At 48.4% G+C, this 20,585-nt stretch overlaps 3 protein-coding genes across 12 annotated transcripts in view; 1 reads left to right on the top strand and 2 right to left on the bottom strand.

Annotated features, from left to right (window-relative positions):
• The window catches only part of Pnpla7 (patatin like domain 7, lysophospholipase), a 79,321-nt gene extending 71,293 nt beyond the window's left edge, over window positions 1-8,028 (bottom strand). The window contains exons 1-7 of one of the 2 annotated variants that reach the window (XR_015681378.1): window positions 7,769-8,028; window positions 4,965-5,039; window positions 4,785-4,872; window positions 4,240-4,319; window positions 3,099-3,190; window positions 2,809-2,949; window positions 1,321-1,480 (exon numbers count right to left, since the gene is read on the bottom strand). Coding sequence is in view for 1 of the 2 variants with exons in the window: in NM_144738.2 (NP_653339.2) it covers window positions 1,321-1,480; window positions 2,809-2,949; window positions 3,099-3,190; window positions 4,240-4,319; window positions 4,785-4,872; window positions 4,965-5,039; window positions 7,769-7,798 (666 nt within the window). In the remaining variant the exon portion in view is untranslated. 2 annotated transcript variants of the gene reach the window in all.
• Window positions 8,029-9,017: 989 nt separating this feature from the next.
• Mrpl41 (mitochondrial ribosomal protein L41) lies at window positions 9,018-9,936 on the top strand. The gene is made up of 2 exons (NM_001013426.1): window positions 9,018-9,164; window positions 9,378-9,936. The coding sequence occupies exon 2, from the start codon at window positions 9,401-9,403 to the stop codon at window positions 9,803-9,805; it is 405 nt and encodes a 134-aa protein (NP_001013444.1). The 5' UTR covers window positions 9,018-9,164; window positions 9,378-9,400; the 3' UTR covers window positions 9,806-9,936.
• Window positions 9,937-11,598: 1,662 nt separating this feature from the next.
• Dph7 (diphthamide biosynthesis 7) lies at window positions 11,599-20,216 on the bottom strand. Of its 9 annotated transcripts, none has more exon segments than NR_172099.1 (9): window positions 11,599-12,186; window positions 13,549-13,808; window positions 14,084-14,149; window positions 14,248-14,317; window positions 16,639-16,811; window positions 17,286-17,380; window positions 19,090-19,177; window positions 19,508-19,641; window positions 20,013-20,216. NR_172099.1 is itself a non-coding variant. In NM_001394341.1 (9 exon segments), coding segments are annotated over 4 exon segments (717 nt in total). In that variant the 5' UTR covers window positions 14,280-14,317; window positions 16,639-16,811; window positions 17,286-17,383; window positions 19,090-19,177; window positions 19,508-19,641; window positions 20,013-20,216; the 3' UTR covers window positions 11,599-11,740.
• Window positions 20,217-20,585: the final 369 nt, after the last annotated feature.

Genomic DNA, 20,585 nt, shown 5'->3' with positions numbered 1-20,585 from the left:
TCTTAAAGGCAGGCTAAACAAACAGGCCGCGTGCACAGTAGGGCATCAGTAATGTCTTAAGTCACCTCACAGTATATTAACTCTGGCTACAAGTTCTAATGTGTCTCTCTCTCTCTCTCTCTCTCTCTCTCTCAAGATTTATTAATTTGTTATATAAGTACCCTGTTGCTGTCTTCAGACACACCAGTAAGCAGCACTACTCCATGGCTCCTGCCTCAGTTCCTGCCTCTAGGTTTCTGCCTTGAGTTCCTGTCCTGACTTTCTTTGATGACTGACTGTGATATGGAACTATAAGCTAAAATAAACCATTTCTTCCCAAGTTGCTTTTAGTCATAGTGTTAACACACCATGTTAACACACACACTCATGCACGTGTACACACACACACACACACACACACACACACACACACACACACACACACGAGGACCAATGGAAATGATCCTGCCAAATCCAGCCACAGCTTCCCAATACACTGCTTATGTCCTCCAAACCTGGAGTAATGAGACTGACTACAAAGGAGGCCACTGTAGAAAACTGTAACCAAATTTAGTTTTATTATCAATAAAAATTATAATTTTTGAGTCAGAGACGTGTTTGGGTCTAACAGTGAAGATGACACGTCAGGTGTGCTGGTTCAGGCTGTAATCCCAGCGCTCAAGGACAGCTGGGCTATGGAGTGAGTTCCAGGTTGTCCGTGGACTATGAATGAAAGTGTCTCAATGTGTGTTTGTGTATTGTGTTGCCAAAATAAGGATGGCAGCTCTGTTTGAACGCTAGGATAAGCGTTCTTTTTTTTTTTTCTGAACAACTAAGATTAAAATTCTACACTAACTTTTTTTTTAACATTTATTCATTTATTATATATAAGTACACTGTAGCTGTCTTCAGACACACCAGAAGGGGGCATCAGATCTCTTTACAGATGGTTGTGAGCCACCATGTGGTTGCTGGGAATTGAACTCAGGACCTCTGGAAGCGTAGTCAGTGCTCTTAACCACTGAACCATCCCTCCAGCCCTACACTAACTTTTTAAAATTTTTTTTTATTTTTATTTTACGTACACTGGTGATTTGACTGCATGTGTGTCTATGTGAGAGCGTCGGATCCCCCAGGACAGGAGTTACAGTTGTGAGCTGCCATGTGGGTGCTGCAAATTGAACCTGGGCCTCCTGGAAGAGCAGCCAGTGCTCTTGACCATTGAGCCATCTCTCCAGCTCCCATACACTAACTTCTTGACAGCAAGCTTTTCACAGCCTTAAAGTGATAGACAGCTAAGTGAGAGCCCAGAACCCTGCCCCACCCTGGCCACTGACTCACAGCATCTTGGATGCAGACCTCCAGCCGTCCATCCTGAACCACATAGATGCTGATGTCAGGCTCCCCAGGTTGGAATACATGCTCCCCCTCTTGCAGTTGCACAAAGACCATGTGTTTACAAAGTTCCAAGAATAGTGGCTTCTCAAAGTGGCCTAGAACCCTGCAACAAACAGAACATATGCTCTCCAGGGAGGAAGACATAGGCCATTTTGTACAGTGGTCTTAGCTCTCGGCCTCAGAGTCTGTCCCTTGGCCTGGTTATGATTATAGAGGCTTAGACCTCTATAAGGCTGATTCAGCTTATCTAGTCTTCTAGGCTATCAGGATTTTAAACCTCTGAGATGATTATTAGCTCAAAAACTTTTCAATCTGTGAGTAATAATGTAAGCCAAACAGAAAACAGAAGGCAATGCCCACCACCAATGATGTACAAGTGTAAGAAAGGAAAGTGGACTCTGAGGGGGCTCAGCAGGGAAAGAAAGGCTTGCCCCACAAGCCTGACAACCTCAAGCTCAACCCTCAAAGCCCACATAGGTCAGTCACTGTTCTAAGGCTATGAAGAAATATCATTACCCTGGCAACTCTTATAATTTGTGAGCTTGCTTAGTTTCCAAGGTTTATAGCATTATCATGGTAGGAAGCATGGTGACATGCATGATGCAGGAGCAGTAGCTGAGAGCTTCATCCTGGTCCACAGACATGTATGGGGGGGGGGGCTTTTGAAACCTCAAAGTCCATCCCCAGTGACACACTTTCTCCAACAAGGCCACACCCCCAATCCTTCTGAAATAGTGCCACTCCCTTATGACTATGCATTCAAATACATGAGCCTGTTGGGACCATTCTTATTCACACCACACCACATAAAGATGGTGAGAGGAGAACTAACTCCATAAAATTATCCCGATTTCCACACATGTGCTGTGACACATGTGTACACAGCCTCACTTATACACCCTGCCCCACAATAGCAATAATACATTTCAAAAGTTAAAAATAATGTACTATTAAAAAAAGAAAGCTGACAGATGGTACATGGATGTCAGCATTCAGTAGGAAACGGTATGGGATCGCAAGCTGAAGGCCAGCTTAGGCTACACAGCAAAATCCTGTCAGGAACGGGAAGAGAGTAACGGGGTGGGGTGTGGGAGCCATCTTGCAGTTTCTGACCCATGCACAACTTCTCGTACTTATTCTGGAGTTTGCCATAGGGGATAGAAATGCTGCCAACTGGTAAGTAGAACAGGAAGGAACAGCTAAAAAGGTGAGCCGACCACGAGATTCCACACACCTGAAGCACCCCGGACTCTGTTGAACATTTCTGCTACCATGAAGCATGGAAGCCAGTCTCGAGGTGAGAAGAAAACAGGCTTTGCCAACAATCCCTGATATAGGAAAGCTACGTCAGACACAATCCGAGGAAGGAAAGCAGACGTCTCCAGAGACACGCCCTAGACGGACCCTCGGGCCGCCCATCTGCTGACTTACCGAACATTCTTCAACATGTACAAAACTTCAGACGGCAGATGAGAGTTCTTCACATCAAACTCGGTGAGGTCAGCCTCGAGCAGGGAGGGTGGGGGCTCTTTTGGCTGCAAAGTAGGATATTCTTTCTTAAAGCGCAGAATCCTGCAAAGCACAGACATTTAAGTAAGAAATCACAGCGCGCAAACCCAACACTATGGGCACTTTGAGGCCTGAAGAAGCTTCTGCCTTGGTGTGTCCCGACATGGGAGGAGCCATAGCAGTGGTAGGGACCTTAAGGAAATTCTCAGTACCTCTTGGCCAAAGAGAGCACTTTGGTCCTCTTCCTTACTCGCTGCCGGGGTGCAGCGGTATTCCCAACCAAGGTATGGGGGAGTGTGGTCACCTGCAGAACCAAGAGAAAGCTTTCAGCCTCAGAGTCTGTCCCCTGGACCTGGCTATGATTTGCTACCTCCCTGACCTGAGCTACTAGGGGCTGCCCTCACCAACCCCCACCCACCTGGTTTCTTGAAAGAGATATAGCAATCAAGGACAAAGGGATACTATTTGGACGAGAGCACACCACACAGTCCCATAAACCCCACAGAAGAGTCCTCACTGCCCTCAAGTGGCCAAGCCTGAGGAGAGAGGGAGAAAGCAGAAGGAACCAGCTATAGCAACTAACCAGAGGTGAACAAGGATTCAGACCAGCCTGCTTATCCCTAGCCTCTGACCCTCAGTGCAGGAGTTATGATCTGCAACTCCCACAAACAGAAAAGAAGCCACACGTTTTTACCTTAGAGTAAATGTGTTCATTGGGGAACCGTACCATCCTACCAGCGTTCCCGGGAGCTAGGTCCTTCTTTGGCTCACCTTTCCCAATCGTTCAGTGACCACCCACCTTGGGGCAAACCCATGCCCTCTGTGCCTGTCCATTCTGTATCCAGGAATATTTCTGAAAAGCAGTTTCCTATCCTATGTCTTTTTTTCAGAGCTGGGGACCGAACCCAGGGCCTTGCACTTGCTAGGCAAGCGCTCTACCACTGAGCTAAATCCCCAACTCCTGCTATTTCTTATTAACACAAACCAGCACTTTAGAAAGCCCAAGTGCCCGTCCTTAGCAGTTATCAAAGCAGTTCACATATTTTAAAGCCAGAGATATACACCCATCGACACCATGCCTCCCTGGCCACCTCCAGGGCACGTGAGGTGTCTCTAGGTAAATGCATTGGTTCTTAGGGGAGGTAGATAACATTCAGCATGACTTAAACCATCTCCTAAATCCTATATCCAGCAGCAGAAGCCCTGGGACCAGAGCAGATGACAGCATGTGTCAGGAGCTGCAGAGAGCAGGGGCTTGAGGGCCTGGCAGACAGCAGATCCCCATTCCACAAAGGCCTGTTTAGAACAGACTCACCACCACCTTGTGCAACACAGGGCTTCCATACAAGTTACCTTCCTCATGATCTTCCGGCCATAAAACATAACTTTGTCTCTCTTCCGGAATCTGTACTGAGGAGTGGGTTCTGCTCGTCCTGTGAAAGGAGAGAGGAAGCATGTGAGATGACAGGGATCTGGGCGACTAGCCTTGAATGGTTGTGTGGTGAACATGGCTGCAACTACAATAGAGTGCAAGTACAAAACAGGCCCTGAATGTGATGGTGCTGACAGCAAGTCACGCTCTACCCTATCCCTGGCTACTGCTCAGACAGTCGACACAGCATGCTCTATCCTATCCCTGGCTACTGCTTAGTCGGGAAAGCAGTAACATAGGAGACTCATCTTCAAAGAGTCAGGAATTTCTTCTGTTCTCACTGGATCCTGGCTTTAGAGAGAACAGAAAAGATCTATGACAGACTAGGATCACCAACCTGGCCCCAGTAGGTGAGCATTTTCCAACAAGACTTCGAGGGAAGCTTCAAGAAGCTCTAAATACCTCATAGGACACAAATGCAGCAGAATCCCCACTGCTCAGCCAGAGTCCAAACCAAGGTACTCACGGAATCTGCTCACTTTTCTGTACACGAAAAAGGCGGCGAGACCAACGAAGGCCAGTGTAAGGAGGACGCCTATTCCAATGCCCATCAGCTACACAGGATGGGAGATAACACGTGTCATCGAGGCTGAACACAGCCGGAAGCTTATCAGGGCCCACCCCCTGGGCAGCCCACAGAGATTACCATGGTAGACTGGGAATGCTCCTCCATGAAATGCAGCCCCCAGGAGCTCAGGGCGGTCCCCAAACAGTAGCCAGCCTGAAGAGAGAACACAGTCAGGGGTGGGCAGACAAGGGGCCCCATTTCTCAGTCTTAGCTTCATTAGAGAACAAAAGTAAGTCAGAAGCTAGGGAGAAAATTAATAGCCCTGAAGATTGTTGAGAAACAGGGCTTAACAGACAATTCGGCAGACAAGGCATTTACAGCTGAGTCTGAGAACCTGAACTTAATCCTGGAAACCCGTATGGTGCCAAGATAGAACAGACTGCATAAGCTGTTCTCTCCTCCACACTATGTAGAATTACATTTATATAGTTACACACACACGCAAAGAAATGTAATAACTTTATTTATACTTGTCTTTTTTTAAAATATTTACTTATTATGTAGTGTTCTGCCTCGATGCCAGGAGAGGGCACCAGATTTCACTGGTTATGAGCCACCATGTGATTGAATTCCACATCCCTGGAAGAACAGCCAATGTTTTTAACCTCTCGGACATCTCTCCAGCCCAGTAACTACATTTTTAATTTTAGAGAAAGGATCAATGGTCTTGCTGGGGTGCTGAGATCCTCTGAGCTCAACTGTAAGGACAGAAAAGCAGCAGCCTGTCTCATGAGCTATTTGTGCTACTGGCAAATACCACGTGCGTTAATAAGCCCAACTTCTGGCTCTCCAGTCCTAAGAAGCCCAGGGGAGGTCAAAGCCATCTCTTGGTTCCTCTGGATACCAACAGGACTAGGGTCACAAACCCCAGGATCCATGAGAGCCCATTCGGAACGAATGCTCAGAAACTCCTGAGAGTGTGTCAAGAGTGTGGCATGTGGGGTTGGGGATTTAGCTCAGTGGCAGAGCGCTTGCCTAGCAAGCACAAGGCCCTGGGTTCGGTCCCCAGCTCCAGAAAAAAAAAAAAAAAAAAGAAAAGAAAAAAGAAAAGAAAGAGTGTGGCATGCACATTCATGTTAGTCCCAAGTATTTGAAAGGATGAGGCAGGAGGATCATATGCACCCAGGAGTTCCAGCCCAGCCTAGACAACCAGTGACATGTGGTCTTCAAAACAAAAAAGGACACTGGACAAAAAGAAGCCCCAAGGGTAGATCCATCTGGAGTTTGAGACATCCAATATCGGTTCACATCCCAAAAGAGAAATGACAGAGAGTCCTGTCCCCCGCCACCTGTGGTCTCCAAGAAGGCACTGAGAGTACTTTAGATATTCAAGGACCAGTTCCAGGATAGGGAAGGTGGCAGGGGAGCAAGAACTCAGGATGTGGGTGAGGGGTGACCCACAAGGGAAGCTGTCCCCAAAAGCTAAGGACAAAACAAAAAACAAAACAAAACAAAAAAACAAAAAAAAAAAAACAGACCTGCAGCTGTTCCTCAGTCCTCCAATATCCAGCCACCCCTTTCTCCCAAGCAGTTAGGAACTGAACAGTGCAGGGCCCACAGTTTCTAACTGACTGCTGAGGACCAAAGCCCAGCCTTAAAAATGAACAGCGTGCCTCAGTCAGCCATCCCTGCCAGAAACCCAAAGAGAGCTGAAGGCCACACAACAAAGAACCCCAAAGGTACAGTCCTGCATCCTAACAGAGTAAGTGGGCGGCCTAGAGAACTCAGCTTTGTGATCCTGGTTGAAAAGGCAAACAATTGAGTCTTGTTTAAGGATGAGGAGGAATAGGTTCCACTAAGTACGCTCTGCAGAAGTTGGTGTTTCATGCCTTTAATCCCAGCCCTGGGAAGGCAGAGGCAGGAGGCTGAGTTCCAGGCCAGCCTGGTCTACAAGTGAGTTCCAGGACAGCCAGGGCTACACAGTGAAACCCTGTCTCAAAAAAGCCAGTATGTTCTTGCTTGCTTGTTTGTTTTGGCAGTGCTGGAATTAAAGGCATTGGACACCACTGCCCCAGCCCAGTATGTTCTTAGGTAACTTCCTCGTGACGTAAATGTCACAAGGTGCAAATGTCACAAGATACTATTACCCCATCAATTGATACAATCTGTGGGGTCACTATTGCATGTGGTCTACTGTCGACCAGAACCCTGTGGTACAGTGGATAGCCAGTATGGTTTTGGTTTTAAAACTGAGGCACCCACCTCCCTTCTCCGGTGCCCCAGCTCAGCTCTCACAACTTTATCAATTGGAGTGCACGAGAGCACACCAACCACACCTTCCATGCTCCTCTGAGTTTACCTTATCTGAGGAGAGATACCAAATACAGTCTACCACAGTAGAGCAGCTCAGTCTGTAGCTTTTTAGGATTATTCTTAAGGATCTATTTTTTTCTTGCTCATTAAAAAAATCCCAGCACTTGGGAGGCAAAGGCAGGCAGTCTACAAATCCAAGGCCATTTTGGTCTACAGAGTGAGTTCCGCAGATAGGTACAGACCCTGTGTCAATAAAATAATAATAATAATATAATAATAATAATAATAATAGTAATAATGGCTTTGGGGGTGTGGCTAGCGTTGGACTGAGAAAAAGACTCTTCAAATACCAAAGTCCTAAGAGAAAACAGTAACAACTGTGACCTTAAGAGGGGAAAAGAAGGCTTCATAATGATCTACTAGCCAACCAAGTTCCTTTGTCCACACTATGTAGAACCACTGTCTAGCAACCAGTGTCCAGCTGGGACGGGGAACTGGATTGAGTTACCACTCCCACATTCCCTAGGTCTTCAAGAAGCTTCGATAGACACCTGAGGCAAAGGGTCCTTCTGATCTCTGGAAAAGTTCCCCCTGTGGGTTTGGGTCTTACCCAAGCCTGGTCTACCTACCTCGGGGCAGACGTCTTCCTCTTTCTGCATGACTGAAAGCAAAACAATGTAGAGGGCGAAAAGGAGACAGGCTGAGACAAGCTGCTCTTCCAGAACCTTTACGGCAGGACAGCTATAGTTCCAGTCTTGCCAGCTCCCTTCCACACAAACGCTCTTATTGGAAGGAACTTCAGAACTCTGTGCTCCAAAACAAGTTGTTTTCCAGAAGCGTCTGCTTTCTCTGTGTGCTTCCGCCTCCGGTAAACAGCCTCACGTGGTCTAAGTGGAACCCACAACTGTGGCCCGGGGTTGGGGTGGGGGTTGGGGGTGGGGAGTTGAGCAGCAGAGTCAGGGTTCAAGCGGCCACGTGGGGACTGCGAACTGGGCTTGGGGGGTGGAGTTAGGGGAGGAGACGAGAAGTGTAAATTGGTTGACAGTTCAGGGAGTTGGGGCAGCTGAGAAAGTGGCTCAGGAGGGAAGCAAAACAACAGGGACGAAGGAGGCAGGCAGTAGGGAAGTATGACGAGCTAGAGGGTGGACTTCACCCGGGCAGGGTGATGATGTACGCAAGGGGAAAGATAAGGAAAGCCGTGTAGAGGTCTCACAGCTCCGGAAAGATTCTAGCCCAGAAGGAGTCTTGATCAGAGGAGGGAAGGGGAAATAGTTATAGCCGAGGAGTAACCCCCGAAAGACCAGAGGACGGGGTATCAAAGGAGAGGGGTGAAGGGTGAAGAGGGACCCAGCCACAGCGGGCAGCGTGTGGACGACATCACAGACACGGTGCATATGGTGTGACCAAAGATGATTAACTAGAGGACCACTAGGATCCACGTAGATTTGGCCATGCGCCAGACCGTGGGGTAGACCGCCGGTCACTGGCGGGTCCTGGATAGTGACAGTCCGGGAAACAGCGGGTCGGAAGTGACTTGGAGGGTCCGCAAACCCCTACTCCCAACACCTAGGGCAGCACGGATGACACCCGCACCGGTCCCGCGGCCGGCCTTGGCGCAGCGGTTGTGAGCCTTCTATCCTGGGGCTGACGACAGCTAAGAGCGACGGCTCGACAGGCTAGAGCTCGACTGCCACCTCCCGGCTCAAGGCGAGAGAGAGCAGGGAGGTGGGCGGTGCATCTACATCCCGCTCTGCGCAACTGCGCGGATTGGCTTAGCTCCCTGGGCCACACACCCTCCGCTCGGCTGAGGCTGGGCATTGGGCGCCTTGGTGACCAGTCAGCGAGGCTCTTACTAAGGAGTGTCTGACCCCGCCTATGGTCGGAATCGCTGTGGGGACCTTGCTGTGTCTGTGAAGGAGCGGACAGGCGGTGTTTTAAACGGCTAAGGCTGCGGAAACCGTGTCTGACCTCAAGTCGGAAAGGGAGAAGAGTCTTGAGGGCCGAACTCTAGAGCCACCAGCCCAGGTCGGTTTCCAGTTGGCGCCGCCTGCACGGGGTCCGGGATCTTTCGCGGTCAGGGGTAGTCTCCTTTAAGAGGGATCTTGGGTCCTCTCTGCCTGTGGCTTCTCGGATCATTGGCTCCCACAGGACCCACGGCCATCCTTGCTCCTGGGCTCTCGGGTTCTGGGTAAGTTCCTCTGGCTCTGATTGACTCCCTTAGCTGCCTTGTTCTTTCAGAGCTGATTTATCCGGAACCCAGCATGGGTTTCCTGACTGCCGTGACTCAAGGCCTGGTGCGGGGAGCGGACAGGATGAGCAAGTGGACAAGCAAGCGGGGACCACGCACCTTCACTAAGAGTCGGGGTGCCAAGAAAACAGGCTTCTATACAAACAGGAAGTTTGTGCAAATAAAAGAAATGGTTCCAGAATTTGTGGTCCCGGACTTGACCGGCTTCAAGCTCAAGCCCTACGTTAATTACCGAGCTCCTGCAGGCATAGACACACCTCTGACCGCCAAAGCGCTCTTCCTGGAAACAGTTGCACCCGCTATCGAAAAAGACTTTAAAGAAGGGACTTTTGATGCTAACAACCTGGAGAAATATGGCTTTGAGCCCACACAGGAAGGCAAACTGTTCCAATTGTATCCCAAGAATTTCCCACGCTAGAAGACCGTGACAGTGGCTAAGGTTTGTCTACAAAGTGGAAACAATACTGACCATGCCTTGGATTCTGAGTGTCTCAAAGAGTAGGGGCAGCTTCCTTGTGCACTTCTATTAAATGCCTTTAGTATCTTGTACAATATATGTTCTGGATCAAGTCATTGACGTGTGCTACAGAGTTCATAACAAATCAGTCTGGGAGCACACTTCTCTGGCTCCAAGATGAGGGTAGTTCCTGTTGGTTTTTCTTAGGAAAACCCTAAGATGTAAGTCACAAAAGCAGTTAATGCCACACTGCTTTTTCATGACCATTACCTTACTCATCATAGCCCCTTAGATGGTTTTTGTCCCATTGAAGACTTAGCTAACCCTTATATTTAACACCTTTTATTTGAAATAATTGGGCCAGCAGGATCCCTTTAATGATAACCAAAATAGTTATTCCATCAAAAAAAAAATAACATGAGTGGGGAGAGAGTTGAGCCAATATAGTGCTTACCATGCAGTCAGGAAGACCCAAGTTAAGCCCGTGTAAAAAGCAAGTGTGGTGGCCTATGCTTGAGACCTCAGCAATAGGAAAGAGAACAGGATCTCTGGGGCTTGCTGCCCCAGGCTTGATGTCCTGGAACTTACTATGTAGACCACCAGGCTGCCCTCAGCCTGTCAGAGATCTGTCATGTGCTTTAAGACAGGCATCACCACAGCCTGTCTTAAAAGGCAGAAAGGAACAGGACCTGTGAGCTTAGCATTTGGGAATAAGCTTAGGTAGGTGAATCTTAAGTTTAAAGCCAACCAGCTTAGACTACATAGTAAGCTTATGATCAGCCTGGAATATGTAGGCACAGGGAAGGAAAAGATAGTTGGGAATACAGTTCAGTGCTAGATACCATAACTTGTCTACATATGTAAGTCCCTGTATTTGATGGAACTTCATTTAAAATAACATTTTCTTTTCTAAACGTGTGTATCATACTGAGAGTGGGATGTATCCCAGTGCCTTCTCTTGCCAGATAAGAGTCAAAATGGGAATCTCAATAGCTCCATAGCCTGATGTGACCCCACAGAACCATCTATTGAACTGACGAAGTTGTTAGTGCTATGATTAAGTGGTGAGTGCCTCACACTGACCCTTACAAATAATTCCCGTTTGTGCTCCCTGGAGCAGCTTGTAATGTTTACACACCTTTTATTCCCTTACCCACTTTTAAAATTAGTTCAGAGCTGGGAATAATGCCACTTCCAGTATCAAAAAAGGTAAAACTTCTGTTTAGGAAATAACTTCTGCTTATTTTGTAAGGTAAGAGTTTAAAAAGAGGGCTGTAGGGCTAGCACGGTGGCTCAGGGGTACTTCCTGCCAAGCCTCACACCGTCCCTGCACATTGTCCTGTGATCGCCACATGTATACAGTGGTATTTGTGTACTCACAAAAAATCAAAGAAACCCTTTGATGGGCCGCAGGCTAGAGATTCAAGGGTTAGTAGTGCTCCCCACTCTTGCAGCACTTGCAAAGCTGTCTGTAACTCTTAACTTCCAGGTGATCCAATAGCCTCTTCTGACCTCAGGAGCAGCAGACACATATGGGCACAGTTAAACATTCATACACATAAAAAAATGACCCATGTGTGGTTCCTAGAACCCACATGGTGGCTCACATCCACTGGTAACCCTAGCTCCAGGGGGATCCAGAGTCTTCTCTGGCTTCTTCCAGCACCCGCACACAGACAGATGCATATACATAATTACATTTTTTTAAATTAGGAGTTATTTACTTAATATAAGCAGGGACTTAAATACAAGTGAAGAGCTGAAAATAAAAATATACCCAAGACACTTTATTAGAGCTAGAAAATCCCACTCACTGCCACGACAGCATCACAGAGACCATTCTCAATGGCCAGCACTCCCCAGATCACATCCAGTATCCCTGCAAAGAGTGCAGCCTCAGGTTTGCTTTGTCTCCAACTTCCAAAGGTGGAGAACATGGTCATAAAAGGAGCAGGTGGCCAGGAGGCTGCTGTCAAAGTTGTGTCCACTAGGGCGGCGGCTAAGACCACTCCTCTTGACTGAGGGTGAGCAGGATCCTTTGCTGTTGCTCTTCCTGTCCTCTGTTAGTGGAAGCAGAGGATCCTTCAGTTCCGCTCTGCTGTGAGCTCTCGCAGGGCCTTCCCCATGGTGATCCACTGTGTGCTCCTGAGAAGGGGCTGGCAGCTGCTGTGCAGCCTTCAGGCTATCGTGGTCTGCTGCTTTGACTCCCACGTCATTTTGATCCAAGGACCAGGCAGGTGTGGACTTCACGGAGTGGAAAAGAAGCCAGGACCAGTCAGCCCCATACACTAATGAGTTAGGCATCGTGTGGGAGGTTAGAACAGTTATGTCCTGCTTCTCCTCTGTAGTAAGAAACAGAAGAGGAAAAACAGCATTACTCAAAGCTAATCAGCCTCCATTTGTGGCCCATCAACTTCCACCAGTGGCAGCCATTCGGTTAGTCCACATTTCTTGAGTAGCTGTCAATTCTGTATAAGAATGAAGCTGTGGAAAGGTGGGTAGGAAAAAAAAACACGAATTTTGCAATGTGCACTATGTCTCTGAGATCAGCCAGGGCTAGACAAGACTCACAGATGGGGCAATGCTTCCAAACTGGAGGATTTGGCAAAAGCTTTCTGGAAGATAGGAAGAGGAAAAACAACAAATGGGGGAGGGGGGATGAGGAAACAGGGTAAGAAAGATGGCTGCTCTTGCAGAAGACCTCACATGGCAGGCAACAGCTGCCAGGAACTCCAGTTCAGAGGTTCATATACCCTCTCCTGGTTTCCTCAGGCAGCAGGCATCCAGGCATGTGTACAGTGCCCATGCACATTCTGCCAGCCCCTTCTCAGGAGCACACAGTGGATCACCACGGGGAAGGCCCTGCGAGAGCTCACAGCAGAGTGGAACTGAAGGACCCTCTGCTTCCACTAACAGATACTCATAAGTATCTCAAAGAGAAGCAGTGAGGAGCTCAGTGCAATGGACAATGGCTAGGGTCTCGCAGCCTGAGTGGGTCTCAGAAGCAGTTTCTTTCTGGTAACTTCCCTGGAAAGCTTGGCAGATGAGGAAAGTGTCAGAAATAAATAAATAAAATAGTGTGCAGTGGAAACATTGCAGCAGCCAGAGCCACAAGAGCATGGAGGAGATGTCATGGAAGGAGGAAGGAACCGCGACTGAACAGCAGGCTCAAGTCAGGAGCACGGCTGAAGGTGACCCAGGGGAGCAGGGATACCGGACATGCTTGCTTTTGTAATCCCAGGACCCAAGACACTGAGACACAGATTGTCATGGAGTTCATATCAAATTTGAAGCCAGCTTGGGTTACATGAGACCCTGTATACAATACACACACAAAGTAAAAATAAATCTTTTTTAAAAAGAGTTAGACAACTAAAGAGATACAAGGAGTAATGACCAGCAATTTAATGATGGGAATCTGAGGTAGTCTTCAGACTGCTTCTTTTCAGAGGGGAGTAGAGGGAGAGGAACAAGAAACACAACTGATCTGAATGAAGAGAGAAAGGAGTTAGGGCTTCCAGACAGGGTCCCAGGGGCTAGGGAACTGCACAACCCAGGAAGGCTGGGCATGAGAAGCCAGGATGAAAGTTTGTTCTTGAACCTGATGTCAATGTAGATACAAGGCAGGTATAAGTTCTGAGTGTGGCTTAAGGAGAACATCACCTGACGCCCTACCCTGAAGTCAGCTTCATGTTCCCACTCACCGATGGCCTTCTGGCAGTTGAGGATCTTGAAGCCGTTGTGCATGCAGGCCGCCAGGAGTAGATGGTGGTGGACCGGGTGCCACCTGAGCCGCCACACGCCTCCTTGCACTGGCACATCTGCCAACGGTTGTCTTACATTCCGAGTGTCCCACAGCAGAACATGCTCATCATAGCTGGAAACATCCGATCACTGACACAGGACAGCCCATGCTTTCCTCGTTCCTTGTGGTAGCAGCAAATACCTTCCAGGAGCTGCCCCACTACATTTTTTTGAGACAGGGTCTCATGATAGAGCTTTGGCTGCCCTGCAACTCTATACAGATCAGGCTGGCCACAAACTTAAAGAATCCACCCATCTCGGCCTCCCCAGTGCTAGTCCAAGTCCTGAGCAACCTGCCTGTCCCACTTATCTGAGCCCCACTTTCTGGACCCAGATACCTGAACTGTGGGTCGGTGGAGAGCTATGGGCTGAGTTTTGAGCTCTGTGGAGAGGAGCTGAGAGATGCAGACCAGCAAACCTGCTCCAGGGCCTCACCTTCCGGTAGCCAGGATGTGCTCCCGATGGGGGCTGCTCTGGATGCTGCACACGCCCATGGAGTGTCTGTAGGCAAAGGGGGACAGCCCAGTACATGTGAATCTCTCAAGACGAGAGCACGGAGAGGACACACCCAAGCTTCCTCTGACCCTGGAGCCAGGTACCTTTTGCTAGTGAAGACAGGCTTGCCCAGCATCCTAGTGTCCCAGCCTCTCAGAAGGCAGTCATCTCCCCCTGGGGGAAGACAGAAGCCATCCTCAATGACACGAAAGATAAGGAATCTGCAAGAAAGTCTTGGGGTCTATGCCTTTAAGTGCTTTTACAGTGCCGCTGGTTAGGGAGGCCACAGAGAAAGTAAGAAAGCCACTAAGCACGCTGTATAATTCTGTATAATTCTGGGTCAAAGCTGTTTATTGCTCTAGAGTCAGTAAACCTGGGAAAACAGAGCCAATGAATGAGCTGGACTAGGCACGTGTTTCCCACCTACTCATCACTCATCTGCCATCTCACGGGCACCTATTCACCACACACCAGCACCCATCACACATTCATGGAGGCCAGGAAAGGCCATCGGGTCCCCTGGAGCTGGAGTTACAGAGGTGTCACATGGTTGCTGACAACTGAACCCAGGACCTCTGGAAGAGCAGTCAGTGCTCTTAATTAACCACTGAGCCATCTCTCCAGCCCCAGTACAAGCCACTCTTTTTTTTTTTTTTTTTTTGGTTCTTTTTTTCGGAGCTGGGGACCGAACCCAGGGCCTTGCACTTCCTAGGCAAGCGCTCTCCCACTGAGCTAAATTCCCAACCCCAGTACAAGCCACTCTTACCCCAGCCTGCTCAACAGGCTCCCGACTCTGCCCTCCTGTTCTGTAACCTATAACTTTAAGCTGTCAATCAGGAAACGCAGCTTCTCTGCAGCCACTCCACTTCCCTCCAGTCCCTCCTGAGGCCTGCCCTTGCGCCTTTCGTCTCAGGCCCTTCTGTCTTCACACTGGCTGTGCTGGCTGCTCACTGCGCGCAGCAACAGAGCAATGTGCGGTTGCCCTGGCCCCGCAGCTTCCTTCTGCTTCCAGAGCATTTCCACCTTTAACACTGTGCAACCCCTGTGTTCTAACACGTTAGGCTTTCACGCTCTGTGTAAGCGTGGAGAAACAGTCTGTGTGCTAAGGCATCCCTGTTACAGACATGGTGCTTGCATTTCTGCTCCTGACTTTGTTTGGTTTGGGTTTTCTAGTTTGGAGGTGGGTTATTTTGATTTTTGGGCGTTTGTTTCCATTTTTTTTTTTTTTTTGAGAAATGCAGGTAATCGTGTTTGGCTTTGCATGTATCCCAGCCTGAGCGATACTCCTTTTCAGCCTCCTGAGTACAGGGATTACAGACTGGAGGCACCATGACAAAACGCAGTGAGTACCTGTGCGATGAATACACTCATCCTGCAGGATCAGAGATTTTTCCACTCTAACTCCGCTCTAGAATTAAACTTTAAAAATGAACTCTTCGGGGCTGGAGAGATGGCTCAGCGGTTAAGAGCACTGACTGCTCTTCCAGAGGGCCTGAGTTCTATTCCCAGCAACCACATGGTGGCTCACAACCATCTGTAATGAGATCCGATGCCCTCTTCCGGTGTGTCTGAAGACAGCTACAGTGTACTTATATATAATAAATAAATACATCTTTAAATAAAAACCATTCAAGAGAATGATAGCAAATGACAGCATCAGTACCCTACTCTTGGAAAATTAAAATAAGCATTATGCATATAATAAGAATCATGGTGAGTGCTGGGGTCCATGAGAAACAAGACATGGAGTGGGCTGGTACAGGCTCTCCCTAAAAAGAGAGCCAAAAGACAGGCATGGTGGTGTACCCTTCAATCCCAGTTCAAGGTCATGCTACCTACTGAGCTCCAGGACAAGCTAGGCTACATAAACAGACCCTGTCTCAAAAACAAACAAACAAACAAACAAACAAACAAACCCAATCAAACAAACAGGACAAAGTGAGAAGCTGGGGCAGACCCAGAAGGCCTTGGAAGTATTGTAGATCTGATGCCGTCTTCTCTAAGCCCAGCTTTCCCACCACATACCAGTGGGCACCACCTGGGAGAGAAGCTGCCTAAAATGGCCAACTGATTTAACTTCTCCTACAAGTAGTCCCAAAGTATTAACCACTCAAAAGTCAGGCAATCTACATATTGGCCTCATGTTTCCTTTCAAGAGTAAGCTTTCTTTAAAGAAGGACAAATCTGAAATGAGTGTGCTAAAGTCCCCAGAGAGCATGTCAAGACTATGAACACCGGGTGGGAGCACATCTCACAGAAAGAGCACCATGGAACAGGGCAGACTGCCTGCTCCGTGAGAAGCCTCAGCTGCCAAAGGCCAACTGGGTACACTTCCTGAGAAGTAGGGTGTGATGAAAGCCGTAGCTGCTGACCCAAGGGTGTACCTCTAAACAGTCCGAAGGCCTCACATATTCTCAGTCACAGCTCTGGCCTCACCCCTCCGCCCCCTTTTCCTATCATCTGAGGTGACTGTACTGACCTGCAAGGTTACTCACCTGAATATACAAGTTCGGTCTGCCAGTAATTGAAAGCAGCGATCCAGGCCTCAAAGTGATGGGCTGGCCAAGAAGCCAGCAGCTGTAGTTGAGCTGCGCCCTCACTCAGCAGCAGGAGGTGCAGCTGCCCCTTAGAGTCACTGCTAATGATCTTCAACGGCTGCTCTCTGGCCCTGGAAACACGGAGCCAATAGAGAGGCTGGTACTTAATCTACTTAGCATCCTTTTCTGGGTTTTTTTCCTTTGTTTTTGAGACAAGTCAGCCTTAAACTTGAAATCCACCTGCCTCAGCTTCCCGAACTGGCATTAAAAGGAAGAACCATCACGCCCATTCTCTTCTAGCTCTAAAATATATGTCCCAGAAGATACTTCCGGGTAACCAAGCTTCCAAGACAGCTTCTTGGGTGTCTGGCCAAGGATGAAACTGTCACATAGTTTGTTACTGAAACCATGGTTGCTTCTCTTGAACCTCTCTCTCATCTTCTCATCACTAATTTTCCCAAAATTTTTAGTTTTTAAGGTGAGGACTGAGAGTGACATACAGATTTGGGGAACTAAGGTAGCAGAAGGCAGCTTTAATCCTCTCTAGAACAGAAACAAGAAATGTTCCTCAGGAGACTCAGACCCCAACCAAGTCTAGTCCTTACCTTACAGATTTCCCAGTGGACCAATCCAGTGATAAGGATAGACAGCTCTCATCCAGGGCAAGGCTGGATATAAGCTGCAGGGTATAGCTGTTCTTCTACTGGAGAGAAAAGGGACACCCTTATGTAAGCAAGCCTCCAATCCCTAAGGTGCTCCCTGCATGAGCAAAGCACATCAGTTGCTTCTGTTTGTTTTTGCAGATAGGGTCTCCTCTAAGTTGCTCAGATTCGCCTTGAATTTTCAAGTTCAAACAATCCTTTCACCTTAGCTCCCCAAGTACTTAGTAGCAGAGGGAGGCTCTGCCTCGCCTAGGTTTTTGTTGTCGTTTATGCTTTAATAGCTTTAAAACCTAGATAGAGCCCGAAGCCTCATGCATGCTAGGCAAGCAGTCTGCCACTGTGCCCTAGTGACTGTTTCATGTACCAGAGAGCCCCTGCCACGTATCAAGCACAGGACATGACCTGAGGACACAGTGGGCTCCACAAACCACTACTGAAACATACTCTCTATCACCCTTGCCTTTGGAATCCTGGCACATTATATTCCCAGAGATAAGGAAAATAGAATGTTCTTCTGCTTCCATTTCAGAAGCCAGAGCAGCAGCTAAAATGTCATTTCTCAGCCAGGTTGTGGTGGCATATGCCTTTAATCCCAGCATTCGGGAGGCAGAGGCAGTGGAATCTGAATTCAAGGCCAGCCTGGTCTACAGAGTTACAGGACAGCCAGAGCTACAGAGAGAAACTCTTGTCATGAACCTCCTAGTAAAAAACAAAAAACAAGGAGAAGTTACTTCTCTTGTCTAGGCTCTATGTGAGTCTTATTATCTAAACTACCTGAATAGTGTCTGGCTTCCGCAGCAGGCCGCTATGCCAAAGTTCTTTCTTGTTTCTAGGGCAAGGCTGCACTGCACAGACCTGAAGCACGACTTCTAACCAGGCGCTCAGTTGCCTCCAGTCAGCGTCTTCTAGATCTTTACCCTGACCCCACTACAGCAGCGGCCATTGATGTGTGTCCTCGTTCCCCAGTTGGGGCAGTGTGTAGTTTGTTGATGTGCCCCATTATCCCCACAGATCTGCTCCAGTCCTCCTCATAAACAATCAGTCATTTTGCTAAAGCATGAATCAGGATCACCATGAAACACATGGGCAGGTCATTTAGGAACTCAACTCTTCTAAACCTGTAAGATATATCATTTCTGAGCTCAGTGGTTCAAGCTCTTCCTACCCTTCCTTAGGACAGAGTTCAGTTCCTAGCCTCCATATCGGACAGCTAACAACTAACTTCAAGCCCAGCGCCCAGGGACCTGACCCCTTCTGGCCTCTGTGGGCATGGTGCAGGCACATGGGAAATTTGCTGGTATTCTGAGCCTTGGTGTAAACCCAAGACAGGCTTGTAATGCATCCCCTACAGAGACCCAGACCTACTGACACCTTTCTATTGGCTATTCCAGGTGGCCTCATCTCACAAGAACACTGTACAACTTAAAATAGACTCCAAGAATTTTTTTTTCTTTTTGTTTTTTCAAGACAGGGTTTCTCTGTGTAGCCCTGGCTCTCCTGGAACTTGTTCTGTAGACCAGGCTGGCCTCCAACTCAAGGATCTGCCTGCCTCTGCCACCAGAGTGCTGGGATTAAAAGCATGTGCTACCACAGCCCAGCTGCCTCCACGATTTCTTAAAACATCTATGACAGACTTGGTAGACTTTACCATGGAAGAGATCATTCTACAAAATGTCTGCACCACCGTAGTCTCCTCCTCAACACTCTCCACTAGGTCCTTTTCCCTCTAAAACTTAGCCTCACTGACCTCACATTCCATCAGGCGGAGCAGCTCTACAGATCCACTGGCATTTGCCAAGCCTAAAAGCACATGGCCAGACACTGGGATATGGCACCTGTGGGAGAACAGCAAAAGTATGCACTCACACTTGGAAGAACTTCATGGATCCCGATGACTTGCTATATTGCATTTCCAAAACCAAGCTAGAGCCAACTGTCTCCAAACAAAGGCTTTCCAGATTATAAAACTGGAAGTCAGGTTGCTTTCCCAGACTAATCCTGACTCTGGGACTGGGAAACTGACCAGGGGAATGCCAGGTATAGACAGGGTCTTGTACGTCCCAAGGACAACAAATGCCAGAACAAGGCATTCCGTTGTTCACTGTATCACTGAAGGCCCCTAGGGCATCAGGCTTTCAGATCAGGAGTGGTTACCTAAATCCTACCATTTCATGTCCAGGACAGCAGAAGAATCCCTTCTTTGGACCTCAAGCAGAGGTTTAGCCGTGTTGTCCTCACTGAAGCTGAACAGGTAGAGACGACCTAAACGAACTTGAGGCTCACTGCCATCCGGTGCAGGCTACAAAATATATTCTCTGATTACCTCAACAGGTACTGAGATAAGAAAGGATGGGAAGCCTAACTGGAGCAAAGAGGAGGGCCAAGGCAGAGAACAGCTTCTAAGGTAGATGCTTTGAATTTCTGAGGAAACCTTTCCTGCTAAGTGTTCAACGAACAAGGGAGCTCTCCCGGATCCAGTACAGCCAGTACAGTTCCGACCTGCCAGCAGTTACATAGCCATAATTCTCTTAAGCGGTTTTTTTGGATGCTCAGAAAACCTTCCGGAAATAGGCACAGTCCCAAAAAGTCCCTTCCCATTAGTACTCAGTTCTAGACCTTTTAGGTTAGCAGTCCCTCTTCTGCCCCGGCCTCAACCTCCCAGCCATGCACCTGGTCCTTGGGCGCTCGCAGCTGGTAGGTTCCGCAGGCCAGCAGATGCTGGCAACCCTCAACCGGGCACCATTCCACCGAGTCCGCAGTAAGCTCGGTGTCCACTGCCTGCAGCGCTCGCAAAACCCCGGTACGGCTGCCCGCCATCGAGGCAGAACCAATAGATACGTGCGCGGACTCCCTCTCCACTTCCCTCAGTCACTGCCGACCCATATTAGACTTCCGGTATGGAGAGACGTAGAAACGCTGCGCCCCCCAATGGCCGGAGGACCGCAGGAAACCGATACAGAGTGGCACCAAGTGTGGAGAACAAATTTAGGGAAAGTGGAAAAGAAACCTGATCTCAAAAAGATGCAGAAGCCTTCAAGTAAATTCCTGTATTGTAAATAACAGGCTTGGTGGGGACCAGGTTTTTAGACCTTGTGAATCCAACTGTCTCAAAAATGTATGTTGAGTTCAGCTCTCAGTAACTCATGAGCTTGGTTATGTGGGTTTTTTTTTTTTTTTTTTTTTTTTTTTTGGTTCTTTTTTTTGGAGCTGGGGACCGAACCCAGGGCCTTGCGCTTCCTAGGC

This window comes from Rattus norvegicus, chromosome 3 (genome assembly GCF_021556685.1).
Source record: "Rattus norvegicus strain SHRSP/BbbUtx chromosome 3, alternate assembly SHRSP_T2T, whole genome shotgun sequence".
NCBI lineage: Eukaryota > Metazoa > Chordata > Mammalia > Rodentia > Muridae > Rattus > Rattus norvegicus.
The sequence above is the reverse complement of the archived record's forward strand: the minus strand, read 5'-3'. Positions and strand labels throughout refer to the sequence as shown.